The following is a 16029-nucleotide window of genomic DNA, read 5'->3' as shown; positions in this document are numbered from 1 at the left end:
GGCTGGTGGCCCCGGGGGCGGTGTGCGGCGGGGGGGGTGACCAGCGGCCGGGCGGACACGCGCGCCCCCCTCCCCGCGGCCAGGGCCCGGCGCGGGGCGGCCGTTGGTCAGGCCGGGGCGGGCGGGGGGGCCGGGGCGCGCTGCCCACCCGGCGCTGAGGGACCGGGCGGGCGGCGCCGCCGCCGCGCAGGGGAGCGGTAGGGTGGGGGGGAAGGCGGATCGGGGAGGGGGGGGAGGTGGCAGGGCGGGACGGAGGGAGGGGAGGCGGCCGACGGGGCGGGGACTGCCCCTCCGATGCGCCGTTTGTCCCCGTTCCGCCGCGCGGGGAGGAGGAGCAGGGCCCTGTCCGGCCGCCTTCTGCTGCCCCCTCCTCCGTGTGAGGGGACCGGGGCGACCGGGGCGGGGGCGGGGGAGGGGATGAGCTTGGGCCGGGGGCTGCGGCGGCGGCGCGGCTGCTGCTGCTGCGGCGGCGGGAGGCGACGGCGGCCCGTTGGAGGATCTGTCCGGCCGGCCCGGGGCCGGGGGGATGCAGCGGAGGACGTGTCGGGGTCTGGGTGTAGCTGATCGGAGAAGAGAGGCAGCCACCGACCGGAGAGGCCGAGGAGCAGCGGAGGAGAGCCGCCCTGACATGCCTTTTCCTCTCCCTCCTTTCCAGCGGCCATGTTAACCAGAAAACCCTCAGCTAGCGCCGCCGCTGGTGCTGCCTACCCGGCCGGTAAGGAGAGGGCCGCCGCGATCGCCACCGCGACGGGCTTCGGGCTCCCCCCCGCACCGCGCCGGGCCGGGCCGTGCGGGGGGAGGAGGCTCGGCCGCCCCGCGGCTGCCCCCGCAACGGGGCCGTGCGTGAGGGAACAATGATCCACCCTCCCCCCGGCAACCGAGCCCGGGGGGCTGCGGGTTCGGCCCCGGGTTGCTGTCGTGCGGGATTGCCAGTTCGTCTTGGCGAAGAGGTGGGGGAGAACGACCCGGGAAAAGTCGAGGAGCGGTGCGTTTGCCGGAGCGGCCGTTTTTGACAGGGGGCAGCGGGGCTCGTCTCCTCTCCCGCTGCAGACTTGTGAACTCCAGGCGGGTCCCCGGCGGCGCCGGGATTTCGGCGGGCCAGACGGCTCGGGCTGGGGGGTCGGGCGGCCGTCCAGCCCCGAGGCGTGTGCGGGGCAGAGACGACTTGTTCTCCCGGTTAGGCGCCTGCCGGTGGCGGGTTAATCTCGGATGAAGGGTTTAGCTGGGCGAACGTGGCCCGCCCGCGCTATTAGCTGGATCGGTGTGTGTGCGCCGCGGCGGTGATTAGCTTTTAATGGCTTCTGCCTGAAGCGAGACGGGCGGCGGTGCCGGCGAAGAGCCGGGGCCGCGGGCCGCCGCCGCCCCGACGGCCGCGCTGCCTGAGGGGCCGCCGCTGCCCTCCGCGCTCACCCCCTCTGCTCTCCGCAGGCAGGGCAGGGGACAGCGGCCGCCCGCTGCAGTCTTCCCCGGGCACCGGAGCCGGGCTCTCCCGGGCAGGAGCTGGGACCGGCCCGCCGTCACCCCTCGCATTGCCGCCGCTCAGGGCCAGCAACGCCTCCCACACGGTGAGCCCGGGCGCGGGGCGGGGGGCCGGGGCGGGAGGGGCCGGGCCGGGGAAGGGGCGTCCGGCCCCGGGGGCCTGCCGCGCCGCCGCCTCTCTGCTTTCGCCGGGTGTTCCCCGCGGTGGGACCGAGCTCTCAGGGGCACAGCGCGGCGGGAGAGGGCAGGGGCCCCGCCGCCGCGGGCGCCCCGCCCGTCCTGCCTAACGGGGCGCTTGGTGCTTAAGAAAGTGTATTTCTGCAGACTCCGATCAAATGTGCCTGTTTGTTGTGAGGCTGGAACCCTGTGACTGCACTGAGAAGCAGCTTTCTCCCTCCCTCTCCCCAGCCCCCCTTCAGTCTCGTTTTGTGTCTCATTTTCAGTGACAAATTCGATCTTCCACACTCGCACAGAGGAGCTGTTCTGGTAAATGCATTTTTTGAGATGACATTATTTTGGCGATGGGGTTAGTCACTGTGCTTAAAGGGTCGCATGAACTGTGCTGAAAAATGAAGGCTGCTCTCCCCTTGTATGTCTGATTAGCTCAGGCCTATAGCTGTCTTCCCTAGCAATAGCTATCGCTGTACTCGGGGACAATGATTGGATGAATCCCATTTTATTGCTGCAGTAGTTTACCTAAAGAAGTAAGCGCTGATGGCATGAAAGGGATGTTATTTTCCGGTTCTGTGATATCTCACATTATCTCCCACTCCTAGTTAATCTACTAGGAATGAAACTTCCCAAGTATGCCACTATATATGGATGAGAGAGGGTATCTCTGTCCCAAAGGCATGAGAGAATAGAGGGGTCTATATGCTGTCACGTCAACACTAAATATCTGAAATTTTTATTACATACATTTCCTTTTAAATTATGAAAGGTTTCATACTGACCGTGAAAGGCATTGATGGCACACTTTTCTTAGAATTAATGAGTTCTTCATGGATGCTCACATACTATCTTCATAAACATATGACAGAGCTTTAAATGGTAATGTGATTATGGGCTAGTGGAAGGTGAAACTACGCATTTAGATATTAGTGTTTCAGTGACTTTCTATGTAGCTTCAGGGGTAAAAGCATCTCATTTAAATCCGTTTATAGAAAGAATGGTCTTAAAGTCAGTGTATGTAGGATATTCTCAAAAAGAATGGTGAATATTCTGCAAATTCACAGTGGAGCTGCATATTTCAGATCAACATCATTGTATATTTGTGTAGCTAGGGTATATATCTGAATTGTTCATTAGTATTGAAGGCCAATTTTTTCACATTCATATACCAGTTAAGTGCTGGTTGATTTTAGAGTTTTGCCAGCAGCTTAATTTTTTTATAAAAAACAGAAGAGAAGGAACGTAGTACTAACAGCCTGGACACTGGTCATGAAATCGCACATGCAGATGGGCCCATAAATAAAGAGCCCAGAATTAATTTAGGATTTGTGAAAGCGTGGTGGTCCAGCTATATATCTGGGACTACTTACTAATTTTTGAAGTACGGAACTTTGGTATTTTTAAACATAGATTTATATCTCTATGTGTGTATTATGTATAGTGTCTGTACATATATACATACATATATAAAGATGAAGCCTTTATCAAAGCATGCAAGGGGTGTTCAGGTTTATATATAGCATGGATGCGTGTGTGTGTGTATATATGTACATAGAGATGAAATACTTATGGAAGCACACGGGAATGACCAAGGATTATATTGCTGTGTTTCATGTCCCTTTAGATTCTGACTGCTGCAAACTCTGCTTATCCTTTGTGATGCAGAGTCTACGGTATTTATTTAGCCTTGGGTATGATTGCAGAAATACCTCAGCCTGCCTTGCTGAATGTTGTAGGTGGTTATTTTGTGGTTGGCTAACATAACTTTTTGTGGTAAGGATCAGATGTGACGTCAGAATGCTGGATTTTAACCTTAAAAAAAAAAGGGGCTATATCTGTTATGTGATCTTTCTGTGAACTTAAGGCCTACTGACCTCAGCCGACACTAAGTGATTGAAACCATTGATTTTTGCAGCCTCCAATCACACCTATTTAAAATGGAACAGTTCGGGTTTTTTAAAACATTTTCCTCCTTTGTGTTCATTTGCTTATTCTGATTTCACCCCTGTTGTATCAGTGTGAGTTCTGTAATAGCAAAACATTGAAAGTATTTGTCTTTGTGTTTCAAACTTCCAGAAGGTATAGTTCGCTTAAATGGTTGAACTGGCTGGATGTAAGCATGTGCATTGTATATACATCAGTTGTGAAGAGAGGCTAAGATGGAAGATAGCTTTTTGTTTAAGTTAAAAAGTTTTTATTTCAGATGGAGAAGAAATCTACTACCTGTCATATTTCTTGCAGTAGTGAGTTGTGTGATCTAGCCTCTATTGAAACTGTGGTCTCCTACATTCACGTGAAGTTTCATTGTTTTATAGATACAGTAGCATGAGGAGAAGGGGAGAAGATGCTGTTTTATACAGGTTTTGTATAACAGGGCAGAGGTTTTGGCTGCAGTCTCTGCAATCACAGCAGCCTTTGTTGCTAAGCAGGCTGTTGTGTATTGTACCAGGGAAAGGTTTTGTTTATTTTTTAAAAAAATGGTGGCTTCATTCTAGCCTTATCCATGTCTGCTTCCATCCCTGACTATCTTTCTGGCTCATGGTGGAAAACATGAATTCATTTCCAACTCCTTGTCCTCTTTGTTTTCCTCTCCAATGTCATTGCTTTCTCTTTTGAAGCCTTAAGTTCTTGCCTTGATAATTGGAACATTTTTCCATTTGCTCTCTCCTGTTCATTATGGTGTTCTTACATCCACTTGACATGCTGCAGTAGAGATTATCTTGCTTGCCTGCTGCTCTGCTCGTGTAAATCCCCACCTGTCTGTGAGTCCCTCTCCCAGACACTCATCTCTGTCTTCTGCCTACCTCCATCTCTGTTCTTTCTTAGTTGGCACGTATCCCTGCATTCTGCACTCTTCCTGTTTCTCTTGCAGTAAAGCAGTCTTAATCTTTTTCTCCTCCTGTCTAGTACTGTAACAACAACCCATTTACAGTGTGTGATTCAGTGCCTTCCTCTTCAAGCCCCTTCTAAGATTTCCCTACAGCAAGCCTGTTTTCTTTTGCCACCAGAGATGAATGTCTATCCGTATAATTTTGCATCAATCCTTCAGTCTTAATCCTAAAAATTTTAAAATTTAAATTTTTTCTAAAAATTACATTATAATGGAACAGAGATTCCTGGACTGTTAACATGAAGAGCTAGTGGTGGGTCACATGCTGCAAATTTTTACTGTAGGGAGCTGCTTTTAAGTAGGTAAAAACAATGAAAATACCTTCCTATTGCTGTGTTTTCATATAATAAATTTCCACAGAAATGCCATCACGTTTGAGTGGAAGTAACTATACAATCATGACCTGGACTTTGCTGTATCTAAATTTCTTTGGATGTTTCTTCTTTTACATAAAACTTGTATGGGGAGTATGAAGCTATCTTAACTTTTAATGGGAGGGCTCTGAAATTTGGGCTCCAACAGTAGATGACTGTGCTGTGGGGACTGCAGTACCTCTGGGCACATATCTCGTTTGTGTACACTTCAGTTTAATTTAGTGTGCATTGACTTTTTGGTTTCAACATGCATAATACATGCAGGGTGTGCTAGGAGTATTTAGGCTCACTGCACCTGTGTAGTCCTGACAGGAGGAAAAAAATTTATGAATTAGTATCACTCTTGAGGCATAGTTCTATCTGTGAAAATATTTGCTATATAAAGTCAAAGTTAACTTTTAAAAAAGCAAGGTTCTATGGACCAGATATGGCAGCAGCCAAAAATCCATGTGGTGTGTTTTTTCTACAGTTCTTGTTGAGCCACAAGCTCTTTAGGACAAGGGCTTATTCTTATTTTGGTGTATAAAACCCATTCTCATAATAAAACCATTATGATAATCCTGCATTATTGTTATCGTGCTAATTAGAAACTATTTTTAGTTCTGAACAGAGGAATGCTGTTGAATTCATTTATCAAGGAAAAAAAAGGCCTTTTGTACATATGCTCAGGCTGTAGTCAACAAAACAGGCAGTGAAGCGTTCTACACCTGATACCATATGCCTCTAACAGTAGGGCTGAAACTGGCATGCCCAGAAGTGCTGTAAAGAAAGGGGTATGTAGTGTAACATTTATTCTTTAAGTTACTACTTTGGAACGCTGTTTCTCCCTTGTCCTCATCTATGCAAAGTAATAGCAGATAAAGACATTCCTGTGCAGTATTTCAGCAGGCCATTGTGATTGCTTTATTATTAAGAGTCATTTTACAAATGCTTTTAGATTCTGATTGACAGCAAAATCCTTTTTTCTCTGCTTTTGCTCAAAATAAAATCATAAGACATAGCTGAAGCATATGTCTGTCTTGGGTAGTTTTATAGGGTGCTAATATCACACCAAGTGACTTTGTTACGAAGACTGAATATGATACAACTACATAATGTCCTGATGATTTTGGAAGATAAGGTTGAGAAGAGGTGTATGCTCCTGTGGCATTCAATCCTATAGTCATAGTCTTGTAGAAGGTCTTGAAATAGACCACTGCATTGGCTGTTACCGCAAAGGAATTATCAATCTTTTGGCCCTCTTATTAGCAGGGTGGACTCAGTTTTATGCTACTTCTATGCTGTTACAGGTCTGTAGATGAAGTATGGTAATTTACTGTTCTACTTTTGTCCCTAAACTCATTTGTGAAAACAAAACAAAAAACCAAACACCAAATATTCCCCAAAGCCAAAAAAAAAAAAAAAAAAAAAAGTGGGTCTTTTGTTGTTTTGCCTGCCTACTGTCTCTACTTAAAAGGTTAGGGAATGTTTTTGGCATAGCCATCAACTTCCATAAACTGAGCAATCCAAAGTTAAAGCAGAATTGTAGTGGTGATTTTGAAGTTACGAAAAACTACAGAGAGAGGAAAAAAACCCCATTGTAATATTTGCTCTTTTGTAATTGATGTTGCCAGAAGATTGAGGAAGATTAGTTCTTTGAGTTCACACTTGCCTGTTACTTCCATATGTTTTATGGAGAAATGTGTATATCAGTAAGTTTTCAAAGATGTGCGTTATAAAAATACGTAAATCTTAGAAGGTGTAGATGGGTATGAGTACAAGCAATAAAATACATAATAAGTAAACTGCATAACTCCATGCAGGTTGTCAGCTGTGTAGGTTGTTGGTTCTGGAATTTACAGGCCCATCTGCAGAAGCAAAAGGGAGATACAAGTACTCTCAGACTTTTGGTTTCAGATGAAAGGCTGATGGAGATTCTGTGTACCATGAACAGCTTGGTACTGGACTAAGAAGGCTGTGGTCCTTTGTAACTTCCCAAGCCCATTAGTTGTGGTTCAGGGAACTTAGAGCGTCACTGGTGAAGCCTGTGGAGCTTGTAAGCAGTGCAAGCCTGGACTTGACAGCCATCTCAGACACCTGGTAGCCAGAAGTAGATAGGCAGAGCAAAGGGCTGGTGAGAATCCAACCCTCATCCAGGTTGGAAATAGAGTAAGAGCTGGTGATTCTTGTGCAGGCAGTACCCTGAGATGGGGGAAGTCCATTTTTCATATTGACTTTGTGGTTGTGATGTGTCTGATAGCTCTGAAACTCGTGTTGAAGTTTTTGAAAGAAAAGTGAGCTCTTATCCTCCACAGCTTTTGGAATAGAGCCTGTGCTAATTTGGTGCCTTCCACAAAGAAAACCAGTGCTACTGTCTGCATCTGAATTTGCATTCCCAAGCAGCAGCTGACTGAAACCGGCAAAACCAGTCGCTTTGGATTTGGGGTGAAGTTAGGATAGTGCTGGTGATTTCATTCTGATGCTTGGGAAAAAAAAAAAGCCAACCTGTGAGCAGCAAGAGAAAGCATGAGGCTGCCTGAAGGTTCAGGAAACAAAGCTACATGGTTTACATTTTAGAATGTGTTTGCAAACACACTTTTAGGAAAAAGAACTCTTTAGTCCCTGTTGAGAGTGGATAAATGTTTGAGACTTTTCCAGGCCCTGATACAAAGCAAATAACTGAAGTTTGAAGAATTCCCCAGCACATCTATTGAAACAACCAATGCTTAGGAAAGACAGAAAATAGTTAACTCTGAAAACAGGTGAATGAAGTGGGGGAAAAAAAAAAAAATTTAAAAAATTTGAAGATTCTTTGAACTGTGGCAATGAGTACTTGGGTTAAGAAATTCTTAAAGACGTTTTTCTGCGCTCTTTCTCTATGCTCTGCCTGCCTTGTTGTCTGTACGTTAGTATTGTCTACTCTGGGTTTGTCCAGATATGTTCTGCTTCATTGTTCAACTGGTGCCGCAGAAGAAACATTTGTAACTGGAATTTCCTAACTTTGGTACTTGTAGTAATCTGTACAGTAACTCTGCTGCTTCATTCTTACACAGTTCTGCAATACTCCATGTGCTGAATCTCTGACACATTTTACTAACTAGGTCTGGTTCTTGTGCGATGTATCATATAGCAGCTCTTGGGCCTGAATTTTACTTTCTTTTTTCTACCAACTGCTGTTTATATAGAGGATCAGGGCAACCTTCGGGAAACTGCTACTGCAGTGTGTTTCAAACTTGACCTGAAGGAATTCCCTGTAGGCATGATAGGCTCATTAAGTCCCCTTGATGATTTAATTCCTGATGCCTTTGAGGCATCAAACTAGGAAGGGAATGAATGTCAATATCCCGTGTGTCTTCACTGTGCTTAAATGTTACAAATGTCTTTGCTCTGAATTGCAATTGTGTGGTAATGCTTTCAATGAGATTGATCGAATTTGATAGTGTGAGCCCAAATTGCACTGCAAATAAACATACACAGTCAAACTGCAATGATGAAATAAAATAGACCAGTTATTCAACATGAGTCAAAATGGAATTGGAAGAGCAGTGAACTCAGTAGAAGCAATCCCCCAGAGCTCTTGTTTATACGTTATGTGAGTTTCAGAGCTGCAGATTTCAAAATACTGTCCAAAGGTGAAGCTGGTATCCAGCTGACTTGGGAACAAGTTACTGAATTTACAAAAACATGCTTCTGCTGTATCAGGCCAATACCTTAACAGAAGCATAAAGTATGCTAGAGTCTGTGTTGCATGTCCTGGTTTTCTCATTAAGAAGCACTTCTGTGGTTGCAGCACAGATTTCATTGCCTCATATCACAGCATACAACTGTCATTTTCTGATTTCATTTCAGCAACCTTAAGTGAACAGGGAATGTGTTTTCCTTAGCTGCCTAGAAAAAATAAGGTTCAGATTAAAAGTGCTCTCAACCCTGGCTTGATCATCTGTCTGACAGTATTGGTGAACTTTCAGTTAGTAATTTGGCATAAATATTAAGACTGGTGAATCAGCTGGAGAGACAGCAGGGGAATTCTTCCCACGTTTGTATAAGACCAGGCAGAAGACAAACTAATTATCCTCTACTTTAGAGCAAATGAGGAATTCTAAGGACAGCTATTTTAGTGGCAAATATATGCTTGTAAATTTCTTGTTTCTCCTTAAAGATAACAGGATTTGAGCAGTAGTTGTTTTCACACCCCAGCACTTCTGTTGTTTCTTTGCTTGAAAATGCTGAATGCTGCTTTTTATTCCCTCATGAAAACTGTCAGGAACAAATGTAATTTCTAAAATCAACTAATCCTTTCTTTCATTCCTACAAGTAAAGTTACTTGTATGTTCTTCAAGGCAAAGATTTTCTTTCCACTCAAGTCTGCATCAGGCCCCACATCTCATCTTGGTTCAAAGTTACTATAAGACTGGTTTGGGAAAGTGCTAGAAGGGTATGCTTATGCTTTGCTGAATAGTGCCTGTCTCAGTTGCAAGCAGTAAATGGCATCTCTTGGACTTCAGAAATGTACAGGTTCTTCTGCTCTTTGCATGTCACAGCACATTCTTTATTGCTTAAAATTGTATCTGGAGCTTTTGATACACAGCAAATTTAGGAATAAGTTAAAATCTGGATTTGTGATCACAGGTGACTAGGAGAGCCTTAGCCATGTAACTTAGAGCAGGCATTATACATTGATCCCCAGCAACAACAGAACTACTACTATGGTTCTGTAAAGTCTTGTGTCCCTCAAGCTCACTTCTTGATGTTACAAGATTGTTGCCTTGAAGATAGCTTGGAGGAATTGTTAGCCTATCATGGTAGCATGTCTGTGATTGTCTTGTTGTAAACATTTAGAGAGTCATGAAAGTGGCATTTGAGAAACAAGGATCTGGAAAATTTAATAACATCTAGCAGTATCATAGTATAAATGCTGTATTTTTTAGATTATCTGTAGACAACTGACTTCAAAGCAAATACTTAGTTTTGAGGTGATTTAGGCAGGATTGTGGGTTGCAGAATGAATGATGAAGCATAGAGTTCATGCATTTCTTGTTAACTGGGTATGTATTTATTTTCAATTTTAGGTTGGAGGCAGTAAGCACACAATGAATGAGCACCTCCATGTTGGTAGCCATGGACAAATCCAGGTTCAGCAGCTGTTTGAAGATAATAGTAACAAGAGGACAGTTCTGACAACACAGCCAAATGGACTTACAACACTAGGCAAATCCGGATTGCCAGTGGTTCAGGACAGACAGTCAGAGAGTGCTCACAGACGACAAGGGAGCTCCAGCTCTTTAAAATCTACAGATGGAACAGGGAAGGTGAAAGCCTCAGTTATGACACCAGAGCAGGCAATGAAGCAATACATGCAAAAATTAACAGCTTTTGAGCATCATGAGATTTTTAGCTACCCTGAAATATACTTTTTGGGTCCAAATGCAAAGAAGCGGCAAGGCGTGATTGGTGGTTCAAACAATTGCGGGTATGATGATGACCAAGGGTCTTACATACAAGTACCCCATGATCATATTGCATACAGGTATGAAGTCCTGAAAGTTATAGGTAAAGGAAGCTTTGGGCAGGTGGTGAAGGCCTATGATCACAAGATGCATCAGCATGTGGCACTAAAAATGGTGAGAAATGAAAAACGTTTCCACCGCCAAGCTGCGGAAGAAATTAAGATCCTGGAGCACCTCCGAAAACAAGATAAGGATAACAACATGAATGTTATTCACATGTTGGAAAACTTCACATTCCGCAGCCATATTTGCATGACGTTTGAATTGCTGAGCATGAACCTGTATGAATTAATAAAGAAAAACAAGTTTCAGGGCTTTAGCCTGCCTTTGGTCCGCAAGTTTGCCCACTCAATTTTACAGTGCTTGGATGCTTTGCACAAAAACAGAATCATCCACTGTGACCTTAAGCCTGAGAACATTCTGTTGAAGCAACAGGGTAGAAGTGGTATTAAAGTGATTGATTTTGGCTCAAGTTGTTACGAGCATCAGCGTGTCTACACTTATATTCAGTCACGTTTTTACCGTGCACCTGAAGTCATCCTTGGTGCTCGTTATGGGATGCCCATAGATATGTGGAGCTTGGGCTGTATTCTAGCAGAGCTTCTCACCGGTTATCCACTTTTACCTGGAGAAGATGAAGGAGACCAGCTGGCTTGTATGATTGAGCTATTGGGTATGCCTTCTCCAAAACTCTTAGATTCATCCAAGCGAGCCAAAAACTTCGTGAGTTCTAAGGGTTATCCCCGCTACTGCAGCATCACAACCTTGTCTGATGGCTCTGTAATACTTAATGGTGGACGCTCTCGGAGGGGAAAACTACGTGGCCCACCAGAGAGCAGAGAATGGGGTAATGCATTAAAGGGATGTGATGATCCCCTGTTCCTTGACTTCTTAAAACAGTGTTTAGAATGGGATCCTGCTATCCGTATGACACCCAGCCAGGCTTTGCGGCATCCCTGGCTACGGAGACGGTTGCCAAAGCCTCCGACTGGGGAAAAGGCCTCGGCGAAGAGAATTACAGAGAGCACTGGTGCTATAACGTCGATTTCCAAGTTACCTCCGACTTCAAGCTCAGCTTCAAAACTGAGGACTAACTTGGCACAGATGACAGATGCCAATGGGAATATTCAACAAAGAACAGTGTTGCCAAAACTTGTTAGCTGAGTTTGAGAAACCCAATGCTGTTAAAATGAGAAATACAATGTGGCTGAGCCTTATTTGTATGAAAAAGTAGCTCAGATAATACATTTTTATTTGCTTAATAACTTTGTTCATTTGTATCTTTCAGCACTCATTTTAAATGTAAGAAATGTTGATTTTGTTTTTATAAAAACATGGGGACAATGCTTTAAGTTTTTATATACTTATTTTTTAAAATGTCTTCTACAGTACAATTAGCCTTACTGTAACTAGTGTGACACAGTAATAAACATCAGTGGCAGGCCACTGGTTACAACATAACTGTCATGCATAGCAGCGTCGTGTCAAACGTATTAACCTTTCTCTTCCATGGTTCATATTGGGTTTCACCTGGGGTAAATTTGTAAAACTCTGTCTTTTGGATTTGTGGGTATGGGTCTTGATTCTGCAAACACTCACACCTATGCCTGACTGGACTCCAGGGAGAATACTCAAAGAAATACTGTTAAGTTAAGCACTTATAAACTTGTAGTTTGAAGTGGAGCCATAGCACGTTACATTGTCATTTTCTGTATGGTAGCCCAGAGAAAGTAGTGGTATCACTAATGATACAGTCACTTCCTGTGGAATGCTTTCTCTATTCAAAAGTAACGTTTTTTGATTAAAAAATGAGCATTTAAATATAATGCAAAAAATAAGATCTTCCAGGGCTAAAATGATTCTCTTACCTTGCATGCCATGTGGTAGAGTGAGAGAAACAGGCAGTCTCAGAAAGAATGAGGATGGAAGTATGTCTGTTCCTCTAAATCTGAAAGTGACTGATGAGTTGGTAAAGCAAAATGTTCTGGGCTTCATTTCAGGTGTGTAACATTGAGCATTCACACTGGGCTTCTCCTTTTTTTTTTTTTTTCCTCTCCTGCATTCTTTTCTTTCCTAACATACAGCTAGGTTTCCCTAAATCACATAGGCGGAAGTGCTCATTCTGTCAGTTTTATACTTCCAGACTGTTAATGCTACATGGATCTCACAGATTGCTTTTATTTCTTCTGACAATTTTTTGTCTGAGCGACTGTGACCTCTCTGGTACAATTACACTTCAGATCAAATCTGCATGTAGGGGCAAACACTGTTACTACATTGCTTTCTGTAGAAAAGTACTTCACCTTAGACAGTGTAACTAACTGTACATGGAAAGATCCTCAGTGGAAAGCTTTACAGTTGGAAGACACCATCCTAGAGACTTTCTAATATGGGAGAATTATCAAAGGAAAACTAAATGGTTGGAATTTGATTTAATGTTTGGTATTTATAGCTGAAAATCTACTTCGAAGGAACAGTTAGAGATATGTGTAGATTTGTTCATGTGCGTGCTAATGCTTAGTTTTTTTCTTTTTTACTTTTAACCGTTTATGGAAGAAAGATGGTCTTTACTGAGGAATAATATCTAGACCTATGAGAAATATTCACGCGTTGTAGCATGTTTTCAACAGGAACAGTTTGAAATCCAAAGTCGGTATTTCACCACGTACAATAGCTGTGGTCTACATTGGATGTATAAAACATGAAAACAGAATTTTAAACAAAGCAGAACATAATCTAGTAGGGTTTATGGATGTTAGAACAAGACATACTAGAATGGATTGCATTAAACCTTGGTAACTTTACTATAAGCAACACCTATATGCGCAGATTTTACTGAGTTACTTGTACAAATTATGAAAAATACTTAAAGCATGGTCCCCTGAGAGGCCAAGAAAGTTTCCGGTTAATTTCTCCTTCATATTCATTACTTTACCACTTACAGCTTAATTTTGTTTGTTTGTTTGTGTGGTTGGTTGGTTTTGGTTTTTTTAATTTAATGTAAGACTGGGAGAGGGATATAAATGCAAAATGACAGAATTCTCAGGAAACATATCGCTTAACTTCTTGCCAAAAAGTCAACACCTAAAGAAGCTCCAAAAATAATTTCTGAGTAGAGGATATTTGTTGATTGATAACTGTAAAAATTAGAACATCAATCAACCTTTTTCTTTTTATTATTAAAAAGATCATTTCCTGCCTCTAGTCAAGTTAAATTATTTAGTATTAAATGTTCACAACTTTATACAATATGTGTAAGTGCAATATGTAAACATGTATGAAATCATGTTAAAAATGAAATAGAGTAATACAGCTAAGAAAAATGGCTTGTGGAATATGAATATCCAGTAAGTTATGGTCAGTAAATTCTAAGTCTGGAAAAGATATATATTGATTTTCATAGAAAATTAAATGACTCTCATAACTGTGGGAATACAATACTGTGTATTTTTCTGCAGTAACTGGGAATCTTTACTTCCTCCACCACCTACTTGGCTTTGCCACTCCTTTCTACCCTAACTCTTCCTGCAAAAGTTAAGAAATAGGGATGCTTGTGTTAGGGGCGGAAGAAGAATCACCTCCCTAAATATATTTTAAATGGAACATTTATTCATGTTCCTTCCTTTCATGGTGGTTTAACGTAAAAACATTCATAATGTTCATGTGTCATTAATCGGCTAAACCCACTAAATTTTCTTTTTCATGTAACCAGTTCTTAATGCCAATAATGCATTTATGATCCACCTTCATAAATGCTACCGGAAACTTTAAGGCCAAAATACAGTGTGCAGAGCTGTTTTTTTAACCCAGATACAGTGCGACTTCCTCTATACTAAAGGAGCAGCTACATCAAGGTTTTTAAGTGATGTAGTTGCTTTTTATTGTAGCTTATTTATACCTGTAAAAAAGGAGGGGGGGGGGGGGAAAGGACGTTGCCTCTTGCTTTGATGTGATTTTATTCTAAGGGCTCTGATAATTAGGCTGGTAGAAGTTGGCTTGGAAACAGTGCTTAGTCTCACATGTTACCATTGTCTGGGGGTGTCTGAGCTATATTCAGATTTGGTAATAGCACAGTGTTGTCTTGTCTTAGGTTGCAGTCTCACTTGGCTCAGTTTCTTGCACCACTGGAGTGTTCATTATCACTTAAGTGTATTGGAACAACAGAGTGATGCAAGATGTGTAGATTAACAATAAAGGATGGATTGTGCCCTTGGTGTTAACAATGTGCCTTTTGTTACCAATGCCATAGGGCATGCATCTTGGCCTCTTTAACCCTTTGAATATGGAATAGTAGGGATGAAATCTATTTTAAAATGCTATACCTGTCTTAAAACATCCTGTAGATGATCGAGGCCTTAACAGAAACAATAAGGCAATCACACTGCTGGGGTGGAGAGGACACACTATTCTTGTGGTATGTCTCATTAAGGGGTTAAAGATGGCCCTTCCTCATTGGTTATACTTTAACATCAAATTGGTTTTGTTTTAGTTTTTTTTTTGTTTGTTTTTTTTTGTTTTTTTTTTAATTTTTGTTATGGTGACACTAGACAGAAATCAACTGTGTTTGTAAAAATTTACCTCAAACTCTTTAGTTTTATAGTGTGATTTAATCCCAGGGCATTTGGTATGAACCAAAGTGCATTCCTTTTATATGTGCCTGGCCCTTATAAAGGTGGCCAGGGATTTTTACAATTTGGGTGCAAGGCACTTAAGCCACTTTTAACTCGGTGGGTGGTTTGGAGTTATAAATGACTTCATGGGAATGTTGAAAACACTTTAGACATAAGTAGCATTGGGCAATATTAGAATCTTTAGGAAAGGGTGTGCATTATTTAATGCTCTCCATTTTTTAGTATTTTTTTTCCATCAACAATATTTGTGATAAATACAAAAATAACTCTTTTTCCAGTCAGCAAAGATTAGAATATTGCCCAGTTTAATGCTATGGTAGCATTTAAATAAAACATTTGTGAATTACTGTTTCTAGGGGCTTGTACATCTCTGCTACAAATTGTAATTACTTGGTTCAACTGCTACGATTACGTCTAAGCAGTAGCTTGGGTTTTTATTGGGCAACGACTTAGACACGTGACTGTAATATGCTGCAACTGTGTGTACTGAAAACGTGAAAAACGATTGAATGTGGACTGTGTATATATGTATGTATAATTTTCTGTGAGATGCTGCTGTTGCCACTTAACATTAAAGATGTTGTAGTGGGTTTTAATCCTAGTGGCCAGTTTTATGATACTGTATGTATTGTACAGCTGATGACAGGAGTTAAGACTGTTCTAGTGAATATTTGTTACATTTTATTGTTGTGGCCAGAGATCATTTCAGAATAAAATTTTATGTCCTACTTTACTTCTCTGCACTGTAGTTTGGGTTTTTTTCTGGTCGTAAAGAGAGCCCTTGGAATGCTGGCATTTCTTAATCGTGGAAAGGCCTTCTCCTAGCCTGCTGAAGTCAATGCCAGCAGTGACTTCATCTGACAGCATGGTTACTGATACCTGCTTATTGTAATTACCCATTGCTGGAGAATGACTTTTCTGCTGCTCTGTTTGTCTTGACAGCCTTGAATACTGTCAAAAGGCCAGTTTTTCCCTGAGGTTTCTAAAGTTCTTCTCTG

The 16029-nt window shown here is 42.6% G+C and overlaps 1 protein-coding gene across 2 annotated transcripts; it reads left to right on the top strand.

Moving 5' to 3' along the window:
- The first annotated feature begins 434 nt into the window (after positions 1-434).
- DYRK2 (dual specificity tyrosine phosphorylation regulated kinase 2) lies at positions 435-15764 on the top strand. Of its 2 annotated transcripts, XM_074902903.1 has the most exons (3): positions 435-715; positions 1429-1565; positions 9963-15764. In XM_074902903.1, the coding sequence occupies exons 1-3, from the start codon at positions 661-663 to the stop codon at positions 11562-11564; spliced, it is 1794 nt and encodes a 597-aa protein (XP_074759004.1). In that variant the 5' UTR covers positions 435-660; the 3' UTR covers positions 11565-15764. The 2 variants fall into 2 exon arrangements, with proteins under 2 accessions (XP_074759004.1, XP_074759005.1); XM_074902904.1 differs by lacking the exon at positions 1429-1565.
- The last annotated feature ends 265 nt before the right edge of the window (positions 15765-16029 follow it).

The sequence above is a fragment of the Athene noctua genome, chromosome 3 (assembly GCF_965140245.1).
Source record: "Athene noctua chromosome 3, bAthNoc1.hap1.1, whole genome shotgun sequence".
NCBI lineage: Eukaryota > Metazoa > Chordata > Aves > Strigiformes > Strigidae > Athene > Athene noctua.
Note: the sequence above shows the minus strand (reverse complement) of the source record. Positions and strands in the feature narration are given on the sequence as shown.